The following is a 23,919-nucleotide window of genomic DNA, read 5'->3' as shown; positions in this document are numbered from 1 at the left end:
TTCCCATTGAAGTTCACTACCTGGGAATGTTTTTCTCAAAAATCTTAATTTCTTTTCGACTGAAGAAAGAAAGACGTGAACATCTTGGATGATATGGGGGTGAGTAAATTATCAGGACATTTTTATTCTAGAAGTGACCTAATCCTTTAATGTGCTTTTTATTTGATCATCAGATTTCTTTAAAATATGTCATCAAGTCCCATTTACCAAGAACGGTAAGTATATAGATAACTATAATGATAATTTTATTAGCATCCATACCAGCGTACTGACATTGTTTATTATAAGCAAGTGCTTCAGTTATTGCCTGCCACTTTAAATGCTCAAGCTCTTTAAATTTGGATTGGCTGACAGTGTTTTTTATCATATCTCATTATTGTTATATTTCTATCATGACAATTCTCTGAAAATTTTAGCATGGTAATGTATATGACAGTGTTAATGTATTTGGTCTTGGCGGACTAGATGTGGTACGTTGCTGAATTGCTGTTGTCGTAGATTATTGCTGCTTCTGCTAAGCAAGTACAGGAACTTGTTACTGCCAATACATACGCTGATACGGTGCTGTGAGTATTTAAGACATACTGCTGCCGCACAAGTATCATATGTAATAACCCTTAGCAGATCTATATAGGTGGAGCTGGGGAAGTGGAGGGTTCAAAGGAAATCTGAAAGCACACTGCGAAATGCTCTAATGATTGCTAACCAGCCACTTAAATGTAAAGCTGCAAACTCATTGGCTGCATATGTAACATGAACCAATCAGCATGTGCCACGTATCTAGAGTTTCATGACATGTTAACATTGTATTTTTATATGGAATGAAAATTAAATTAAATATTGTTCTTTGTTAATTTAATGAACAACAGTGTGGAAATGCATTTTTCGGTTTAAGTCTGATATGTTTTATGTTTCGACCATCCCTAATTTAAATTTAAGGAAACCGCTGGCCAGAATTAATTATTCCCCTCACACATATTGATTGTCATGAATGATGGATAGGTGGTTGTACCGGCGCCAAAACAAACAGGAGGTCTGGCCAACTAGTGGGTCTCCTGTTCTCTATGGTGCGCTTAGCTGAAGGGAACTAAGAATTTAGGATGTGGTCATCCTTTCCATTTTGCGGCAGAGGACACTCTTAAAAGCAAGTCATTGCTGTTTGTTTTGAGCACCACTGTCATGTTTGCTCTGCTGAAGATCGCTTACTGGAAACAGCTCACTGGAACATTTTATTTGAGTTCTTTGTAAGTACCCACAAGCTTGTATTGATCTGAAGATGGAGGCCATGATGAGAATAAATAATCTTTTGGACCTCAGGGTTTACGGGTTGTTTTCTGTCCTCTGTGAATACTTCATCAGAGCATGCACCTCTGCATTATTAAACTCCACATCTGAACCGGAGGAGAAAAAGGTGAAGAATTTGCACTTTGCATGTGAGTGCCTCTCACTGCACACTCAGCCCGGAGACTAAAAATAGTGGTAAACCCCTCTCTTAGCCTCTTTTTTTTTTTTTTTTTGGCTTTAAAAGTGTGCTTCCACTTATGGTTATGCAGAATCTGTTAAGAGCTTCTCATATTTGGAGATGGTTTGGTGAACCACATCAAGAGATTTTTAACTGTTACAAGAGTGTTTTAAATCAGACTTGAAGGTAGAGCAGAAGGGAAGACATTTTGGGAATATTTGTGTAAACTGGAGCTCTTCTTCTCAGGCCAGAACATGAAATCGGCTGGAGTTAGTGGTTGTGGTTTTGTGTGGGATTGCTAAATGATTCATAATTACTCCCCTTGATGAAAATCATTTGCCAATGTAGATTTGTATGGCTGTCGATGGAACTGCTTTGCGATTATTTACACATATGTGAAAGAAATTGAGTTGGACATGGCCCGAACAAGTCAGGGTAAGGAGTAACTTGCAGTTAATTGGTGTTTGTTTGGCACAACATGAAGTGTGAAGAGTTGTTAATGGTTGCTATAGTGCAGCTTGGCTTAGTAATATACCACTCAGTTGGTGTGTGATCTCAGTTGTATATACATCAGCTATTTTACAGTGATTTTGATTGGGGCTCATCCAATCCGAATTTACATCCAATCCAAACAAAGTCTGCCTGACTAATCGAAATAAAACCAAAATCATTAAATATGTCACTGTTACAGTAAATGCTGCTCCACAAACACAAAGTTTGGAACCTTTGACATGCATTTTGGAACGCAACACTTGTAATGAGAAGCACCTATCAACAAAAGAGAAGATTTAAAGGAATAGTCCACCCAATGATGAAAATTCTGTCATTAATTACTGGTCCTCATTTTGTTCCAAACTTGTAAGACCTTTGTTCATCTTCAGAACACAAATTCAGATATTTTTGATGAAATCCAAGAGCTTTCTGACCCTGCATAGACAGCAATGCAACTAGCATGTTCAACGCCCAGAAAGGTAGTAAGGACATCATTAAAATAGTCCATGTGACATCAGTGGTTCAACCTTAATTTTATGAAGCTAAAAGAATGCTTTTTGTGTGAAATATTATGTTTTTTAACATTTATGACTGTTATAGCACCAGCCGTTAAAACTTTGCATGCTTGTTAAGAATCACCTGTCGCATGTGCTGACCAGGTTTTGTGAAGTTTTGAGTTTTCCTTTAGGCTTTGTAGGGTTTTTGGGTAAATTTGGACACACCCCTTTTCTAAACGACCATGTTATGGCTTCCCAAAGGGTAAATTTCGACATTTTTTTGATAATTATTTACCAAGAGAGTCCAAAGAATTGTACTCCAGTAGTTTTTTTCAGATTGGGCAAAAAACCTGGGACTCGTTCGCAAAAGTCATTTTTTTTTTTCATTTAACAAACAATTTGATTGATAGCAGTGGTTCTAAAGACAAAGTTGTTCAGAATGAGTTTTATCATGATACGGATATCGCATACTTGTGCAAAAAAACACACAATGTATAATAGTTCATGCCCTTGAAAAATGCGATATCGCCCCACCAGTGGCCGATTTCTTTCAAATTTCTCAGACCTTTGGGGCTGTGAGTCAAACAGGCCCAACAAGTTTCATTCCAATTGTCCATTAATCTTGTCTAATAGGTGCTCAAACTTCATTGGCCAATGGCAGCCATGTTTCTTTGAGATTCGCAAATGTCCTTACACTTGTGGCACTTCGGACCAAGACCGTGCACAGCGATTTTCATGTTGATAGGACAAATAGTTGTGCAAGTATAGCCATTTTATGTTGTTCTTTTTCTCTTATAGCTCCACCAAGTGGCCAAGCTCTGCATTTTTTCCCCTGTGACCTCAGATTGAGCTCTTACATAAGTGTTCCGGGTTTGGTGGCTTTATCTCATTCTGTTCAGGAGTTAAAAGGATTTTACTAACTGTGGTCCCGCCACTTTCAAACGTTATTCACTCTCCCGAGAATCTTTCTGCACTGGTTTGGTTCCGATCGGGCGAAAAACCTAGGACTGGTTCGCAAAAGTAGGTTTTTCAAAAAATCCAAAATACCCAAAAATTTCACTGACGAAAAATGAGTTTTGTCTGGTGTGAGCCAAGGATTCCAACAACATAAGACACTTGAGCCTGCGACTGGCGGTTTAGGAGTTATGAGCGATTTCGTACTTTCGATCGCTGTAGCGCCCTCGTCAGGCCAATTGAGGTGAGCCTTGGCCACGTAGGCGGTGTGAGTACTACCTTTCCTCCAAGTTTCAAGTCTTTACAACTTATGGTTTGGTCTGCACTATCCAGTCAGTTTTACGTGGCGATTGCTGAGCCATTCTAACAATTGCAATAGGGTAATTGACAATAGACTCCAATAAACGATTTCTTCTCTTCCGTGTCAGTCTTTGCAGCGTGTTCACGAAAGTACCACGACCGATGCGTGTGGTGCTGCTGATGCAGAAGCTGGCGTTTCTCTTGCACATGTACTAGAGAGCACATTTGAGGTGAGGAGGAGTCAGTTCTTTTTGAAATGCCGAACTGAAACAGTGAGAATGAGGGTGTGCTGCCGTGCATGTTTCTTTTCTGCCTAACCTAGAATAACATGATTTGGCAGATCATAACATGGCAATCAGGATAGAATAACAGAAAATGTGGCTCCAGTTAGTAAAAGCTAGAAACACAAGTCATGAAATGCTTGTACACATCATCTGCCTCGGAAGGCAACAGTGGGTTGAAGTAGAGAGATAATTGACTAGGACAGGACAGGCTGCATCTGATGTCTTTAAAGTGTTTGCCATCATCCGTAATTCATACTTTCAAAGCAGGAGTCTTTGATATGGTTCACTGGCTGTATTACGAGAACTATAGAGGGAAAAAAGTAATGACTTAGTCATGGGGTCAAATGAAACTTGGCTCAGCGGCAGGAGGAGGAGGAGGAGGAGGAGGAGAATGAGGTAATGCCGTCGTTTTTAATGGCAAACATGCTTGAGGTAAATATTTGCACATAGCTCATGCCATGAGAGCACTTCTGCAGTATATCACATCCACATGTCTCAAGCACTTTAACTGTTTCTAGTTGAGGCTCAGTTGACCGTACCCTGAGGCCTCATAATGGGAAAGTCATGGTATGACTTCAGCCCCGATAACCTCGGTTTGGAGAGCTTGCTTGTGTGCGCACAATCAAAACAGAAATTATATCCACCAACAAGAGAACATTGTATCTTTGTACTGTGACCATCTGTGTTATTCTGTATCCTGTAAGTACATCATTGTAAGGGGTACAATTATGACCACTATTTTCCTTGATCTTTTGACATAAAAAAACATCTTGTACTATGAAAATGTATTGTAGCTCTCAGAAACTTAATGCATTTAATTCCTATACGAACATCTTTTGAAACTAAAGGCTGGAATACACTACACGAAGAATCTCTTTTTATATCATGTTTACTCTTGCATCTAGTTCGTCATTTGATGACTTTTGATGATGTTTAAGTGCTGTAATCGGGTCCCTGGTGCATCTAGCAACCCAGAAAACTTAAAAAAGGACAACCCAAATCTTTGTTTTCTTTGCAAGCATGTGAAAAAATGAGCCACTCAGATTTTGCTCCCCTAGTGATGTAGGAAAGGGTTCTTATTATAATATTGCCGCCCCTTAATCTGCATGTTTCCACCCATGGCGTTGCCATTTTGTTTTACCTTCACAGACATAACTGACCATGTTTTAATAACTTATGTGTTTTTTTTTTTAATCATAAACTTGTGTGTATTTGCGCAATAAGACATGAAAGAGAAATTCGTTTAGTACTTACATGCCATGTGACAGCCGCTTTCTGTGCGTGTGCTTCAGATGTGTGTGCTCAGAAAACCGTATTTCAGAAGTTTAAAGGAGAAGTCCACTTCCAGAACAACAATTTACTCACCCCCTTGTCATCCAAGATGTTCATGTCTTTCTGTCTTCAGTCGTAAAGAAATTATGGTTTTTAAGGAAAACATTTCAGGATTTTTCTTCGTATAATGGACTTCAATTGTGCCTGTTTCTGAACTTCCAAAATGTAGTTTAAATGCAGCTTCAAAAGGCTCTAAACGATCCCGGCCGAGGAAGAAGGGTCGTATCTAGCAAAATGATCTGTCATTTCTTTCGAAAAATAAAAATTTGCATACTTTTTAAGCACAAAAGCTGGTGTAGCACAGGCTCTGGGATGCGCGTTCTTGAATGATTTGTTCATTTTGAACGGATCTTTAACGTGACTCGGGAAGAACGAGTCGTCTTAGGGAGTGATTTGTTCAGTTGTGCATGCGCAACATCCTATTAGGTTCTGTACTGGAATTAGTTCACCTGTTTGAAGTCTTTGGGTTTTTCGAGTCGTTTGTTCATCTTATGGGGCTGTCACGTGATGAATGAGTGACTCAAACCCGAAAACTTGTCAGATAAGAGGTGAGGTGAGCTAATCACAGACTAAAGACCCAGGTAAACAATGAATTAATCTTTTCTGTTTCTTATAGCATTACAATTTTGTCTTGTTTGTAGTGTGATCAACGTTTGTGTAAGCGGTAGATGTGTTAGGGAAGTAACACGTAACATTTTAATTATATTTTGTTAAAATGAATGAAATGACTCAAAAAAAGATTTGTTCATTTTGCTGAACGAGACTCAAAGGCCCGAGTCGGTAAAATGATCTAAACATCCCATCGCTACTATGAATCACATCTAAGTTCATCGTCTGTGTACTCCGGCTCAAAAAGGTAGAGAACGGCGGAAAACTTCATCTTTTTTTTCTCCTACATCTTCAGAATCATCCGACATCGTTGTAGTTTTTAGTTTGTAAACAGCGTTTGACTTACTTGCACTTTGTTAGTCTTTGCACGTTTGCTTTGTAAACACTGGGTCTGTAGTTCCACGTGACCTTTCAACGTGATTCAATAGTACGTAGTGTCATTAACGCGCATCCCAGAGCCTGTGCTACACATGCTTTTGTGCTTAAAAAAAAAATGGCAGATCGTTTCGCTAGATAAGACCCTTCTTCATTGGCTCTCAGCCTTTTGAAGCCGCATTTAAAATAAATTTTGGAAGTTTAGAATCGGGGGCACAATTGAAGACTATTATACGAAGAAAAATCCTGAAATGCTTTCCTCAAAAACCATAATTTCTTTACGACTGAAGACAGAAAAACATGAACATCTTGGATGACAAGGGGGTGAGTAAATTATCTGTAACTTTTTGTTCTGGAAGTGCAGTTCTACTTTAAACTTGTATGGTTTTAAAACGCATGATTTCAGTGCAATAGATGTGAAAATCAAAACCAAACAGATGTTTTTTGGCAGAGTATCTGAGTTACGAGCTGTAAAGGCACAGCCCTATTCTGTAAAAGGGGGCGGGGAGCAGCAGCTCATTTGCATTTAAAGAGACATGCATGAAAATTGGAATGAATTTCTGCTTCCACTGAAAATAGGCATTTTCAAAATGATATACTAAATGATCTGTGGGGGGTATTTTGAGCTGAACTTTTATAGACATATTCTGGGGATACCTGAGAGGTCTTGTAAAAAAGGGGTATAATAGGTTCCCTTTTAAAAACTGAATTGTTAAAAGTGGAATTCTGAGAGTGAGACGTTTCTCTGGTTATGAAACCAAGCTAAACAAAGTGCGGATATGAAACAAGTCAACATAAAAATAGATAACATAAAAGTATCTGAGACTTACATAACGAGAAGTGAAATGCCTGGCATCTAATACATGAAAATCACTTATCCAGAATTTTAGTAAAGGATTTCCTTGTTAAACCTCACCCATGTTATGCAAAATGATTAAGTACACAACTTTTTTATAACTTCCTTCTGGTTGGACTTTGAGCTGTTTGTAACTTGTTCATGTTGGTTTAAGTTTAGAAAAAAACTCTAGTTATGACAAAACAGGGAACAGCATTGTTCACCATGATGTATTTACTTCTCTGCAATTAGTGTGAATTCAGATGCTCACCACACCTTCAGCATCACTTGATACACATTTACCAGACACATTAATGTATAATGTTAAGAATATTAAAGAGGAATTGCCCACATGTTCAGGGTGTTTTAAAGGAACATGTTCAAATTTAACCCAGATGGTTGACTAACCTACATCCAGGTGGGCGGCTCTCTTGAGAACCGATTCTGCATGAAAACTGTTTCAGGCACCAAAGCTACAGACCACTTACGAAAAGATTTTCCATATGCTGTACTGCCAAACTATGTGACCAAGATCCTTCCCGGTAGTCTTGAATTACTTTTTTTTGTTTGCCTTGCAAAATTTTGGATGTTAACTGTGCAGAAGAAGTAGTCTGAACTGTAACACCTCATTGACTACATATTGTTGTCATTTTCAGATCAAGATGGCTGACTCTAGCACCGGGAAGCCTATTGTGGTGACGTCCTCCGTCTCCCTCAAAGTTACCGCTCCTTCTTTCTACAACCAACCTAAGAAGTTTGCATCTGTCGCTCCTCCACGCCCAAAAGCACAGATGGCCCCATCACAGCCCATGCCATTTGTAAGCACCGGCGTAATTGGACGAGTTGGAGAGATGCCCCCACCCCCTTCATCTCTTTGTGAGGGTAAGGCAATGAAAGGTGTCATTAAAGATCTAAAAAAAAAAAAAATCTCACACATGTGCCAAGTTCTTAAAAATGTACTCTACATGTTTTATGTGAATTTGGAATACTTTTAAACCGTTTTCAAAAATAGTCAACTGATATGTGTTTTTCAGGGCTGAAACCAATTATTACAGCTTAAGTAGATCAACAACCGATATTTTGAACCGATGCATATGGTGTAAAAATGAAAATTAGTGTCAAAATTAATAATAACAAGAGATCTGATTAAAACTTTTTTCAAATGCTTTTAAATTATTTTATCACCAAATCGGTTTTGAAAATGACCGTTACCGATAACCATAGAAATACTTAATATCATATCGGCACTGATAATCGGTCATCCCCTAATTTTAGCAACCTTAAAGTGTTATGTAGGGTAACCTTCGAATAAAAAGTAATATTTTATATATTAACATATTATATTAACATTTTTAATAATCCTTGAATACATGAGTGTACACATCTTATTCTTTTTTTTAATTATATATATATATATTTTTTTACACAAATATCATGTATGAATTCAAGTTTTCAGGGAGTTGCACCACATTTGATTCTACTAACTAAACTAACCTTGCCTAAAGGTTAAATTATTTGACATTTTAAGAAAAAATATTGATCTTGACTCACAGTCATGCATGTCTGCAGAAGTCCTCTCTCTGATATCATTTCCTGTTTAGTGTTTTTCATGCATGATTGTTGCACCACATGACAGCGATTACAAATGTTAATAGGCTTTGAAGCAACTGTGTTAAAACGTTTAAAACGTTTTTAATTTAATAAAAAATTAAATGTACCTAAAGAAATAATGGTAACACTTTACAATAAAGTTCACTAGTTAACATTAGTTAATTACATTAGCTAAGAATGAACAACACCTTTACAGCATTTATTAATTTTAATGTTAATTGAAGCATTTACTAACGCGTTATTAAAATCACAAGTTGTGTTTGTTAACATTAGTTAATGCACTGTGAACTAACACAAACAAATAATGAACGACTGTATTTATTTTTATTAACAAATGAATACATGGAATAATAAATGTTCATTGTTTGTTCATGTTCGTTAATACAATAACTAATGTTAACAAATGACACCTTATTGTTTTACTGAAATAAAACAATTTTCTTCATTTTGGTATCAATTATAAGTTGTTGATCATTTATTATATATTCAATGTGAGGTGCTTTTAAGAAACCTCACCCTACGTGTTTTTCAGACTTAGGCTTTGTTTATTTTTGCAGTTACTATAACAGATTGCACAATTGTTGTAATTCTCTCCTCACCAGAATTACAACATGAGCGCTTGGCAACAGAATGCATTTTCAGACATGACTGTTAAAGTGTTCACGTTTGAGCCAAGTGTTGAAAGCTTATAAAAAGCTAAGTATGACTTGAAGGATTAAAATAGCATTTTTCCATCTTTACTTATGTCTGGCATGTTCATTATCTGTATTGTCCCTCAAATACCAGTCATAATGATCTGTGTGAGAGAAGCAACGATGTATGCTAATGTACGTGCAGTATGTAAAAAAGCTATGCTATCATGCTTTGTGTAGAGCTGAATGAACAATGCAGATAGGGATTGTTTTGTTATTGTGAATTGGTGCGAGTGTAATGAAATTCACTGCCTCCGTTTATTAGACTTCCCGCCCCCACCTCCTCCTCCACTGGACGATGCAGAGCTTCCAGCCCCTCCTCCAGAATGCCATATCACACCCCCTGCATCCGATGCCCCTCCTCCTGCATTCCCAGCCCCGCCCCCAGTCGCAGAAGACCTGAACCTCCCTGCACCTCCTGAGGAATTAACCTCTGTACCTTCTGCCTCCTTCCCCCCACCCCCACCACCACCTCCTCCTCCCCCTGAGACCGGTGCAGGTGTCAACTCTCAGGTATGTTTCCCAATATTTGATTTGATTTCAATTTGATTTTAATCTTTTTTTCTTGCCCGTATGTCATTCTCAATATTTATGACTTTCTTATTTCTTTTCCTTGCACTGTACTGACCACAGTTTCATCCCTTTTCGTAACTCCATTTTTTGATGAATCAAAATTATTTTTTTACTGGAATATTGAAATTATTTTTGGTAATTGAGTAATCTGTCAATTATTCTGATGATTAATCGAGTAATTGGATAATTGTAATTCTTTGGTAGTAATAAAAATAGACATAAGTGAACAATAGCCTTTAAAATGACTTAAAATGTATATATATTAGCAATGAGGCAATAATTAGTTCAAATAAAGTATCTAAAGCAAGTAATCGTATGGTTTTATTGAACAAAACTGTTAAAATACAGAATTTATTCTAAAAAAATCTAAGAATCCATTATAACAAATGACTGCAGAGTGCGCCAACGGCCAGACGATTGTTTTACACTTTACTACGCAATCTAATTTGTGTTTCATATTCTACAATCTTTAATATTTGGCCATTTCTTTATGATGGAAAAGCTACAGCCACTGTAATTTCTTAAATATATGAACATCAAAATGTATTAACTCAGAGTGAGGGTTTAAACTTTTATTTTGAAATTGTGACGAACAGTTAGCATATTGAGAAAAATATTGATGTATTCTCCTGTGTTTGTGTAGGTTTATAAATGATTTACCTTACAAATCTGATGAAATAACACACATTGCGTTCCCAGATGAACATTATAATAAACCCAAACTCACAACAACATGCAGAGAGGGAGTTTGAGATGCTCCACACATGTAAAAATTGTTAGCAGCATTTACTGTGAACAGAGCCGCTCTTAGATGTACGTAATCTACACGCATGTAAATAATTAAAGTGCATAAATTAAACCTGCATTGCATATATTTATTTAATTGAATCATATGCTTTATGATTTTTAAATAGGTTAAAATGTGGAATGTGCCACTTCCGGTTTGCTGATTATTCGACATGGGCAAAATGCAATTGAGGATTAGTTAAACATCACTGTATCAGTCAATAATTTCAGCCAACTAAAATAATTTTGTTTACTGAAATTTTGGTGCGTCACTAATTCTCATTATGGCCTAATATGTCAAAGCGTAGTGCTTTTTAGTCTTATGTAATTCTAATGACTCTCTTTGTGTATATAAAGAAGAATTGCGCAGTTTGTTGCAGTAAACTCTGCTATCCTGTGAGACGTAGTTATGCATGCTGCCTGCTGACATGTCCATATAAGCCCTGGCTCTATTTATGGATGTGTTATTGTGGTGAGTGCGATGTAATTGGGCTACATCATCACTCTCACAGGGCCTTGTTCAATCAAACAGAGCTGCTGTTGCTACTGAAAGCAGTGAAGCTATAGCTCAAATCCACTGCGTAAAAAAAAAATTGTGAAACATTTTCTTTATATAGGTTTTTAGGGATGCACTAAACTTACTGACTGGTTGCCTAAATGAGTGATTGACTTGTAGTTTACCCAGAAATAAAAATGTGCAGAAAATGTACTTGCCTTCAAACCATCTTAAAGGAACACTCCTCTTTTTTTGAAAATAGGCTCATTGTCCAACTCCCCTAGAGTTAAACATTTGAGTTTTACCGTTTTCGAATCCATTTAGCCGATCTCCGGGTCTGGCGGTAGCACTTTTAGCATAGCTTAGCATAGATCATTCTGATTAGACAGATAGCATCTCGCTCAAAAATGACCATATATATATATATATATTTCCTATTTAAAACTTGACTTTTCTGTAGTTGCATCGTGTACTAAGACGGACTGAAAATGAAAAGTTGCGATTTTCCAGGCTGATATGGCTAGGAACTATACTCTCATTTCAGCATAATAATCAAGGAACTTTGCTGCCGTACCATGGGTGCAGCAGGCGCAATGATATTACACAGCGCCTGAAAGTGACCGGAACTAAATTTGTGTAGATGCAGAGTTGACGGCTGCATAATATCATTGCGCATGCTGCACCCATGGTACGGCAGCAAAGTTCCTTGATTACTACGCCGAAATGAGAGTATACAGTAGTCAACATTTGAAGTGGATCAAAACCTTTCATCGAAGTTGTCCTAAAACCAAAACAATACACTGTTCATGTCTTAGGACAACTTTGATGGGCTTTTTTGATCCACTTCAAATGTTGACTACTGTAGTTCCTAGCCATATCAGCCTAGAAAATCGCCACTTTTCCTTTTTCTGTCCGTTTTTGTACACTATATAAATACAGAAGAGTCAAGTTTTAAATGGGGAAAAATATCAAAACTCTTTGGTCATTTTTAAGCGAGATACTAATGGTCCAGTTGGATTCAATGATCTATGCTAAGCTATGCTTAAAGTGCCACCACCCTACCTGGAGATCGGCTGAATGGATTCAAAAATGGTAAAACTGTTTAACTCTGGGGGAGTTGGAAAATGAGCCTATTTTCAAAAAAAGTGGAGTGTTTCATTAAATGTAGATGAGTTTGTTTTTTCATCAGAACAGATTTTGACCGATTCAGTATCACATGCTCATCAGTGGATCCTCTGCAGTGGATGGGTGCCGTCAGAATTCAAACACTGATTAAAAAAAAAAAAAAAAATCACAATAATCCACAAGACAGCAGTTGATCAGTTAATGTCTTATTAAATAAAAAGCTGCATGTTTATAAGGGGGAAAAAATCCAACAAGGCGTTTTAATTTTAAACCATTGCTTCTGGCCAAAATTCCAGTCCATAATAAAATGATGAAGTCCATCCCCTTTTGTCCTCTCACATAAAAATCCACCAACATACTTTTTTTTTTTTAACTGTTTTTGACTGCTTTAGCTTATAAACAGTGCTTGTGCATATTTCACTGCTGATTCAGACAAGACAACTTCTATATTATGGATAGGGGACTCGTATTTCTAATGGGAAACGACAGTTTAAAGTTGATATCTTGATGAATTTACTACAAACATGCAGCTTTGCACTTGAGAACTTGATCATATATGCAGTAATTCATGAAATGGATGCAATAAACAAACTAGTCTAACTAGTTGGTTGTTGGTCAAGTAGCTGACCATAGTGCCTGATCCCAAACGTTTTCTAAATTTTAAGGCTTATAATCAATCTTTCATTTCCGCTGTCGAGCAGTGCAGTCATTTGTCATAGAAAGTGCATGTTTCTTCTTCGAACGTTGTGGTGATTGTATAGTGCTGTGGTTTTCTGAGAGCAAGACTGTAATTTGTTTGCGTCTTTCTCAGCTCTTTCAAATTTCTTAAGGCGTCATCCCTCTCATTTTGGATTCACATGCATATTCTGCCCTTTTATTTTCACATATAATTTGATCGAATGACTTTAACTATGCATTAATTATAATCTAGGATCTCATCCTTATTTATATCTGTTCCTCACACTTTTAATGCTCTCTGGATTGTTTTTTAGCTCTGACCCTGTCATTTTCTGTTTCACATATTCCTTGTTTATTGCCTTGTACTCTATCCCACCCTTTTATTGCCTCACATTTTATATACTCTTGTTCTCCCTTTGACACTGTGTCTGGTTTCATGGCTGATTCACCTTTTCTTGTCAGTCTCCTCTCCTAAACCACGTCTTCTTTGACCTCTCCTGCACCCCACACTCATCTCGTTTTTTTTTTTTTTTTTTTTCGAAATTCTTTCCTACAATGTCTCTTGTTTTGTTCTCCATAGAGGCTGGTTGAGAAACAGACCAGTTTTGACAGGCAGTTGGGCTCTTTGACTGATATGTTATCAGAAATGGAGACAAGTGGACCTTTTAACCCAAAGGTAAACGTAGAACCTTTAACCTCTGACCTTCTGCTATCTCTCTTTCATTTTTAAACCCTAATGGGATGGTTTACCCCAAAAAATACAGTTAAAATAAACAGATTCATACTTCGATTCTACAATCCAATTATAGTATTTTGATAAATTGAGAAATGAAACTTAAACTTAACCATAACTAGATAATAGAGGAACAATTATTTCTCAAAATGGTAAACTTGTGAAACTGATGCCACAATTTCAAGATTTTGTAAGCCTTTTAAGTTCCTTTTTCCTGTCAGCTGTGTGACGTATTTCTGTTTGTGTTTGTTTGCTCAGTTGCCTAGCCAGTTTTCATCAGCACCAGCGCCAAAGCCGGTGGCAGCACCACCACCGACCGCTCCTAAGCCTGCCCTTTCCTTTCTGCCCCCTCCTGAGCTGCAGGATCGTCCTCCCCCTGCCCCTTGGGCTGAGGAGCTACGTGCCCGAACACGACCGGCCAATCAGAACGCAACATCTGCCCCCGTACCTGTACAGTCATTTTCTAAAGGCCCAGCTATTGCTCCAAAAACCAACTTCCCACCCAGTCAACTGAATTCAAATTTTGGTTCCAAAACAGTTAGTCCCGCACCTTCCGGAGGCGCAAGAGCGTTTAACCACGCTGTTAAAACCCCTGTCCAAAGCTCTTTCCCACCACCTCCACCTGCTGCCCCTCCTGCCCCTGTTCCTCCACCAGTGAATATTCCTGCCCCTGCACCTACATTCAATCACTCCGAAACATCTCCCATTGGTAGTCAGCAACGCTTTGCTCCGCCTTCTCCTGCAGCACCTAAGACGTCACCCGTCTCATCGCTCAAAAGACCAGCAGGAAACACTGCTTCACCAAAGGTGGGTCTGGTTTAAATTGTAATGCAATGCAGTTATACAGTAAATAAAGATAATGTAAGGTAAGATAACAAAGAAACAAAAATTCAAAGAACTGTGGAAAAATAAAGATATTTCCTGAAGAAAGTACCTGTATTCTCAAAGTGGTAAAAAAGTAGGTTTATGGTTTTGGTAAGGTTAACTTTTAGGCTTTAGTTTGGTGAACTAAATGCTGTTTTAGAGTGGTCCTAAATTTTGGTGTTATATGTCAGAAACAAGATGTGATGCAGACCATCTTTGCAGTGTAAAAGCAGCAATAAATGATTGAAGAGATGCATGAAGTAAAAGGCAATAAATTTAACATGTAAATATGCATTAAATTGATTTAAAAGTTACAAATGTTACAAAAGAAAAAAACATACCAGTAGTAATAAGAAATGCTTCTTGAGTACCAAATCAACATGTTAGAATGATTTCCTAATGATCATGTGACACTGAAGACTTTGGAAGCCGTTTCTGCCACTAAATAAAAAAAACAAAAGACAATTTTTCGGAGAATTGCATGATACAAACTCACAGTTCTGACTTTTTTTCTCAAACTGCGAGTTATAAATTCAGAATTGTGAATTTTTCTCAGAATTGCATGTTTATATCTTGCAATGCTGAAAATTCTGAAAAGTCAGAATTGTGAGATATAAACTTGGAATTATGAGAACATCAGGTTTTTTCACCTTAAAGTTAGACTTTATAGTTCGCAGTTGTGAGTTTATATCTCATTAAATCTCATTAAATCTTTTTTTCATTGAGTTATTTAAAAACGAGTTTTTATCTTGCAATTCTGACTATTTTTCGATTTTTATATCACACAATTCAGAAAAAAAAATGTCAAAATTGTCGAATCGTGAAATTGTGACTTTTATGAGAATTGTGATAGGGTTTTTTTTTCTCAGAATTGTGAGATATAATCTGAGAATTGTGATTTTTGTCTCACCATTGTTTTTCTTTTTTTTTTTTTTTTTTTTTTTTTTTTTTTTTTTTTTTTTTTAGTTTATATCACAAATTCTGACTTTATATCACACAGTTGCGAGTTTGTCACAATTCTGAGAAAAAAACCTCAGAGTTACATATTGTGAGATATGTAAAAAGTGCAATTCTGTCTAGCAATTGTAAATTTCTATCTGACTTTATATCTCACAATTTCGATTTTCTTCTGACTTTAAGTCCCGCAACTGCAAATTTATATCTCACTATTCTGTGAAAAAGTCAAAATTGTGAGGAAAAAAATCAGTGTTGCGTGATATAAACTCACAAATTTTTTTCTGGTCAACTAGTAGTCGTTCATTTTAAGCATTAGTCGACTATTAGTCGCATGTTTATTAATAAACCATATAAATCATAATAATGAGCCTTTAATTCCCTACATAGCCTAATAAATGTTTCATACAGATTACATAATCTGAGAATATTTGTTTTTTGAATATTTGAATTGGTTAATTTAAAAGTAGACAGTTCACTTAATATAGATATATTTTCATGCCTGTAAGGCAGGTATACACAGAGTTTCGCATTCAAGTTCGCAGACAGTGAGACGGCAGATTGGAAAAATGTATTACTTTTATCTATATGAGCAAAAATGATGGCGTGACCGCAAGTGACTGCACCGGCGCCTCCATCTGTCATGCAGTAAGCGTGCTACTGTTCAGCCTCCACACTCTGCACAGACACTTCAATAGCGCACATTTTTTTTGGTTAACACTAGATTGAGCGGTCATATAAAGTTGCTACTACTCACATATTTCAGATGATAAACCATATCTGAGGTCGATGAATCATAGGCGACCGTTTGGACGTCTTGTATTACCACATAAACCAGCTGCTAATGATCTGTCACGGACTGTGTGACCTCGGCACTTCCTGTGGATTTTTTTTTTTGTGACTAATAAAATTTTGGTCGACAAAGCCTCTTCTCATCGACTAACGGTTAATCAACTATTAGGGGGCAACCCTAGTTTTCATAGAAGTTTTTACTGTGTTTTCTGAACAAATGCAGACTTGGTGAGCATGAAAGACTAATGGATTTAAAAATCCATTAGTTTTACTCTACTTAAAAGATCTAAAGTTTGCAGATGTAAAACTGAAATTATGTATTAAAAACAATGTTTGAATTGAAACATATGCTGTTGTATTTTAGGTGTCAGGTTCAGGTTCAGGTCCTGGTGGAGCTCCTCTCACTATGAGGGAAGTAGAAGAGCTGGAGAAGATGACTAAAGACTTTATTAAAGACATGGACAAGCATCCTCCTGTCATCACCTCTCCGCCTACAGGTACACAAACACACCATCAACTCTCCTCCTACACACAGTCTCACATCCACCTTATGCACACATCCACACCCCTAAAGGAGAAGTCCACTTCCAGATCAGCAATTCACAAATGATTTACTCACCCCCTTGTCATCCAGTGTTCATGTCTTTCTGTATTCGAAGAAATTATGGTTTTTGAGGAAAGCGTTTAAGGATTTTTCTCCATATAATGGACTTCATTGGTGCCCCGATTTTGAACTTCCAAAATGTAGTTTGAATGCAGCTTCAAAGGGCTCTAAACGATCGCAGCCGAGGAAGAAGGGTCTTATCTAGTGAAACGATTGGTCTTTTTTTTTTTTTTTTGGAAAATAATTTTTTTTTTTAATACTTTTTAAGCACAAAAGCTTGTGTAGCACAGGCTCTGGGATGCACGTTTATGACGCTACGTACTATTGAATCAGGTCGAAAGGTCACACCAAACGTAGGCAGAACTACTGACCCAGTGTTTACAAAGCGAACACGCAAAGGCTTAGAAAGTGCAAGTACGAAAAGGTACAACGATGTCCTCCTCTCAAGTTGTAGGAGAAAATAAGATGGAGTTTTTCCCCATACTCAGTACACAGACGATGAACTTACACGTGATTAGTAGTAGTGATGGGAAGTTCGGATCATTTTACCGACTCAGACCTTTGAGTCTCATTCAGCAACAAATCTTTTTCCGAGTTATTCCGTTTATTTTAGCAAAATATAATTAAACATGTTACATGTTACTTCCCTAACACATCTACTGCTTACACAAACACTGATCACACTACAAACAAGACAAAACTATAATGCTGTAAGAAACAGAAAATGTATTGTTTACCTGGGTCTTTAGTCTATGATTAGCTCACTTCACCTCTTATCTGACAAGTTTTCGGGTTTGAGTCATTCGTTCATCCCGTGACAGCCCCATAAGATGAATGAACGACTCGAAAAACCGAAGACTCGAAACCAGTGAATTCCAGTATAGAACCTAATAGGAGATCTCCCTGAGATGACTCGTTCTTCCAGAGTCAGATTAAAGATTCGTTCAAAATGAAAGAATCATTCAAGAATGACCCATCAGTAATTTGTAGCATTGTGAACGCGCATCCCAGAGCCTGTGCTACACGAGCTTTTGTGTTTAAAAAGTATTAAAAAAAAAAAGTGACCGATCGTTTCGCTAGATAAGACCCTTTTTCTTTGGCTGGGATTGTTTAGAGCCTTTTGAAGCTTCATTTAAACTACATTTTGGAAGTTTAAAATCGGGGCACCATTTAAGTCTATTATATGGAGAAAAATCCTGAAATGCTTTCCTCAAAAACCATAATTTCTTTACGACTGAAGACATGAAACCACATCTTGGATGACAAGGGGGTGAGTAAATCATTTGTAAATTGTTGTTCTGGAAGTGGACATCTCCTTTAAGATTACATTTATTCTAATTTCAGTGATTTCCTAGTTTTGACGTTAATTTAAGCCTCATTCATAGACGCCCATATGGCTGTTGTTTAACGCACAGCAGACAAGCTGTGATAAACATTGACTGTGCGATGCTGCCAGACTTCTCTTGCTCTTTCTCTGTCTTCCTTTCTCTTTATCAGTCTGTGTAGGTGTTTAGCTTGATGTAGCTTCTCTATCTCAGTTTATTGCTCTATTATCAGTGTCTAAACAGCACACCGCTTCACCTCTCCCATGTCTGGATTTCTCTGGAAGAGTGTTGTAATGATCTCACTCTGTCTTTGTCAGTATTGATGTTTTTTTTCTTAGTAGCTTAGGTGTGCATGCACGTAAAAGCTAAAAATACTTTATGATCAGTTTTTGATTTTATCAACCTACTTCCACATACAACTGGAATAAACAGTTTATTGGTGTTTTTATAGAGTTCGTAGGGTTTTTTTTAAGTCTGATATATTGTTGTTCATAGATTGAGTTCTTTTTTTGCCAGGGTTTGTTGTTATAACCCTTTGCTAAGCCCCACCCCTACCCCAACTCTAGGTAGGTAGGATTAGTCAGGAATGTTTTAAGGCGGAGCTTAGGGTCAATTAGCGAGGCTGTGCTGTTGAACTGAGACCTCTGAAGCACAAGTGACCTCTCCAGTCATCCAATTATCACCCTAGAGACTAATCTGTTTACTGCTCCATAATTAACCATTCTTTACTTCCTAACTCACTCCTTGTCCACAATCTCTAATTTTCGTTCTTAATACAAACATATTTTTGCAGGTGTGCGGTAAATGTGGAGAGGCTCTGTCTAGATCTCAGCCAGCAGTAAGAGCGATGGATAAGCTCTTCCACTCCCATTGTTTCTGCTGCATGTCCTGTCGGCGCCCCCTACAGGGCATGCAGTTCTACGACCGTGACGGAACGCCTCAGTGTGAGGACTGCTACATGGTGAGACCAACCCGTTTAGACATGTCAAATTACATATTTGTGGTTTACATTTTTTTTGGAGTCAGAAATTATAGATATGCACTGTTATCCATATGACATACTTTGATAACATGTGGGAACTTGTTCAGAACACTATATTTTCAGACCAGTTTACCAGTTTTGTTCCTTAAAGCATAGCATTGTTTTTCTTACTGTGTGACTTGTGTGTTTCCAGAATTCTCTGTCTGTGTGTTCCCGCTGCGGGGAGAAGATCACGGATCGTGTCCTGAAGGCGGTGGGCCAGTGTTTCCATGCCGGCTGTTTCCTCTGCACTACCTGCGGCTGCACCCTGGAGGGCGCTCCATTCATCACCGATGACAACAACAACCCCTACTGTGTGAAAGATTACCATCGGTGAGCCATCACCAAATCACAGACCAGTCACAGCTCTGTTATACTGGAGCAGTTTGACCAACTATGCTGTTCAAACAGTCATTAATGCTAATAACAATTCAGTGAGATTTTATATGGGTTATTCTTCAACTATTGAACCTATAAAATGAAACTTACTTAAAACACAAGTTTCAAAATTAGTTGATTTAATTTGGGGTTAATATTGTGCTGGAAATGACTGTTTTTGGAATAGACATTTCTTAGTTTTATGTATCCTAAAAACACACAATTAAATAGACTTTATTCTTTTTGTGTGATTGGCTTGCATATTGATTGTAAATGATGCACAGCATTTTTCTGTTCACAAGTGATATCACATCACATTTACACATCTTGTATTTTATCTCAGACATTCTTTTTTTTTTTAAGCTAGTACGCTGCTTTTGGGTGCACTTAATTAGCGGAAAAGTGTTTATTGTGGTGGAAAGTTCTTAATTTCATGCTTTTTGTGTAATGGGGTTAACATGGAAGCCTGTTTCCACCAATGATTAAAAAATAAAAAGGTACTTGTGACTTCGGTCATAATTCTAATACAAACTCTCAATTCTGCCCTTTTTTTTTCTCAGAATTCGCAATTTTCACTTTTTTGCCCCTCAGAATTGTGATATATAAACCTGAAGTTCTGACTTTTTTTTTCCAGAATTGTGAGTTTATATCTTACAGTTCTGACTTCTGACTTTTTTGTGAGGAAAGTCAGAATTGTCAGATATAAATTTGCAGTTCTGCGAAAATCTTTTTTTTCTTTATTTAGTTTATATCCGACAATTCTGACTTTGTCAGAATTGTGAGATAAAAAGTCACAATTACCTGTTTTTATTTTCTATTCAGTGGCACAAACGGTTTTCCATAAGTTACAGCTTAGATCTGAAATGATGCACAAAATTTTTTTCAAAAGTAATATTCTGTCTTCATATATCGCAACTTTATTTCAATAGACAAGTGCACTACTTGGTATTCTTACTTTTAGGATTTTATTTAGGATCTAAGTAAAATCACCAAGCATGCATTTATTTGAGCCAAAGTACAGCAAAAACAGTACGACTTTGAAATATTTTTTACTATTTAAAAGAACTCTTTTCTATTTGAATATTTTAAATGTTATTTATTCCTGTGATTTCAAAGCTGATTTTTTTTAACATCATTACTCCAGTTACATGATCCTTCAGTAATCATTCTAATATTCTGATTTGCTGCTCAAAAAACATTTGTTATTATGTTGACAACAGCTGAGTAGAAATTTTTCAGGTTGCTTTGATGAATAGAAATCTTTTGTAACATATATAAATGTTTTTATCATCACTTTTGATCAATTTAAAGCATCCTTGCTAAACAAAAATATTAATTCCTATCATTTCGTTTCCTATGTATATGTATATGTGTGTGTATGTATGTGTGTGTATATATATATATATATATATATATATATATACACATACATAACACTTAAAATATTAAAATAGAAAACAGTTATTTTAAATAGTACAAATATTTCAGAATCATACTGTTTTTGCTGTACTTTGGCTCAAATAAATGCATGCTTGATGATTTTACTGTTTTGATCAAATAAATACAGGCTTGGTGAGCAGAAGTGACTTCTTTTTAAAAAAAAAAAAAAAAAAACCATTACAAATCTTACTGTTCAGAAACTTTTGACTGGTAGTGTATAAAAAGTTAATATAAGTCATTTTTACACAGTTGAAAGTCTGACTATGATAAGAGTAATACAATAAAATCTATAAATAATTCATTTTAAAATGGAAAAGAAAATGGAAAAATAAAACTAAGTGAGCACAAAAATATTTTTAAATAGAATTTACAATAGAATAGAAATAAATGGGAAAAGGTGGGATATAAAAATGCCTGAAAATGAATAAACACCCATAAAAAAAGTTATACAATATTAAAAATGTTTTATTTATCTTAGCTTTTCTCCTTCTTGTGCTTCTTTCAGCCGTTTCTCTCCACTTTGCGTAAGCTGCAATGAGCCGATTGTTCCCGACCCTGGAAGTGAAGAGACAGTCAGGGTTGTTGCCTTAGAGAAGAACTTTCACCTGAAGTGCTACCGCTGTGAGGTACGAAGACGCTTCTGTTAGTGACGTTACCTATTTGTTCCAGCCACGTTAAACATTTTTAAATAAAAAAAAAAAATGTTTACTTTCTTTCATTGCAGGATTGTGGCCGTCCCCTTTCCATAGAGGCAGACGCTGATGGCTGCTATCCACTGGATGGCAAAATTCTGTGCATGAAGTGCCATACCCAACGTGCCAAGCAGGCCAAACATTGATCGGTGGAACTTAAACCAAACCTAAACCAAATGTAAAACACACAGTTGGCTCAGCGTTGAAAATGTATTTGCCGTATGTGTTCATGAGTGTTGTACTTCTCCGTTTCATTTTCTCATTTTCCTCATGTTTCACCTTTTCTCGACAAAGCTCTGCTGCTTTTTCAGAATGGCCTTATTCAAAGCTCGGCCAATAGCTTGCCCTCTTCGCCCTGGCTTTTTTTCTGATAGGGCTTGATGTGTGTGAGCATGTTAGTGCCTCCATGTTGAATGTTACATACGACACAGTTTTTACCCCTAGATTGATACGAGACGTGATTTTTAGGACTGTTTCTTTGGCTTGAATTTTTACTGTAGTGGCTGACTTGGTGCAGAGGTAATGTACTGCACTGCCGTCTCTGTTCAGCGAGCTGTACGACTCCCAGCATGCCTTTAAAAAACTCCGAACATCCATAAATTGTAACATAGCTGACTGAGGCGAGACTTATAAAGTCTGTATATCCACAGCCGTCCATGCACTTTCAATAAGGCTTTCCGAAACATACCTTGTAGTTGATGAGAAGGGCTCTGAGTGAAATAGTCAATAAGCAAAAACAAAGACGGGGAAAGGCACAACGTGATTTGTGTATTTGTATGACATGCATGCTTCATTTATAGAATACTCTGTTTACCTGTACAAGAACAAATATTTTAAAAAGCACATTTGTTTTGTCCTAAAACGTACTGAACAAAATATGTGATGATACAGTTGAGTATGTTTGCATTGATTATCGTAGCAAGTATCAGTTCAGTCAGTTTTCATTCCACATATTGTCATTAAGGTATTTAGCGATTGCACAACTGTAGGTCGATATGACAATTTAAAAAGTATTTCCAAAGAAATCAGTCACTGAGCCTAGTTGTTATAAGTCTATGATAACATAGCTAAAGCTTTTTAGTAACATCTGGATTATGGGTCATATTATCTACACAGAAACTTCAGAATATTTAACTAGAGGCTTTTGGTTATATAAAGCAGAGTTCATTCAACATCACAAAACTGTACAGTTCATTTTTATCATTTAAAAACAACAGTGTTACTGTAGACAAACTAACATGATTTAGAACAAATTGAACTGAAGTATTTAATTTTTAACAGTCAACCATTCCCTGTGAGAGTTTTCCAACATTGCCATTTTAGCTTTTTTTTTTTTTTTGTTTCGTGTTTTGTTTTTGATAGCAACTACTGTCTCACTAACACCACTTATTTTGGCTGTAAAGTAGCGCTGATATTATTTTGAGAATTACATCTGCTTTTACATACAGTAGCTCTGAAACTTGTTTTATTTGTCTATGCACCTCAATGTATGTTTCCCTTCCTGGCATTGTGAATTGGCCAAGAAATTGATGTAATCGCATAAAAAGATGGCTTCCATCATAAAAGTGTTACATGACCAAAACCAACACATTATGCATGATTTGCTGTTATTACAGTGTTTTTATACATCATGTTTCACGGTTGCCTCATTTTCATGCTGGTTTCACAATACTGCTGAATTCAGTAAGCCGTTATTCACCATTTGAACAGTTTAGCCTCCATGTATTTACCATTTAGCTGTACTTTGTCTTTTTTTTGTAAACTGAACATCTAAATTTCTCTCTTAATATGTGAATGTGTGTATGTTTACGGTCGAAAGCCAATGCCAACGTGTTATTTTTGCTATCATTGTTTTCCTTCCACATTTGTACTGTATTCTGAACTAATAAAAGCATAAAATTGACAAGCTGAGGCTTTTTTTTTAATCTGTTAGACTTGACTTGAGTGTTTCAGTCTTTTCCCCAGTCTTTTTTCAGTTTCGTTTTCTTCTTAAAGTAATGTGTATTTTTGAAGGT

The 23,919-nt window shown here is 36.7% G+C and overlaps 1 protein-coding gene across 2 annotated transcripts in view; it reads left to right on the top strand.

Moving 5' to 3' along the window:
* Positions 1 to 23,810, top strand: part of zyx (zyxin) — a 30,643-nt gene extending 6,833 nt beyond the window's left edge. For both annotated transcript variants that reach the window (XM_051131400.1, XM_051131398.1), the window contains exons 2-10: positions 7,797 to 8,022; positions 9,709 to 9,956; positions 13,682 to 13,777; positions 14,093 to 14,641; positions 16,809 to 16,941; positions 19,165 to 19,334; positions 19,549 to 19,727; positions 21,718 to 21,838; positions 21,937 to 23,810. In XM_051131400.1, coding sequence (XP_050987357.1) covers positions 7,803 to 8,022; positions 9,709 to 9,956; positions 13,682 to 13,777; positions 14,093 to 14,641; positions 16,809 to 16,941; positions 19,165 to 19,334; positions 19,549 to 19,727; positions 21,718 to 21,838; positions 21,937 to 22,050 — 1,830 coding nt within the window. In that variant the 5' untranslated portion in view covers positions 7,797 to 7,802 and the 3' untranslated portion in view covers positions 22,051 to 23,810. The remainder of the gene's footprint in view (positions 1 to 7,796; positions 8,023 to 9,708; positions 9,957 to 13,681; positions 13,778 to 14,092; positions 14,642 to 16,808; positions 16,942 to 19,164; positions 19,335 to 19,548; positions 19,728 to 21,717; positions 21,839 to 21,936) is intronic.
* Positions 23,811 to 23,919: the final 109 nt, after the last annotated feature.

The sequence above is a fragment of the Labeo rohita genome, chromosome 16 (assembly GCF_022985175.1).
Source record: "Labeo rohita strain BAU-BD-2019 chromosome 16, IGBB_LRoh.1.0, whole genome shotgun sequence".
NCBI lineage: Eukaryota > Metazoa > Chordata > Actinopteri > Cypriniformes > Cyprinidae > Labeo > Labeo rohita.
Note: the sequence above shows the minus strand (reverse complement) of the source record. Positions and strands in the feature narration are given on the sequence as shown.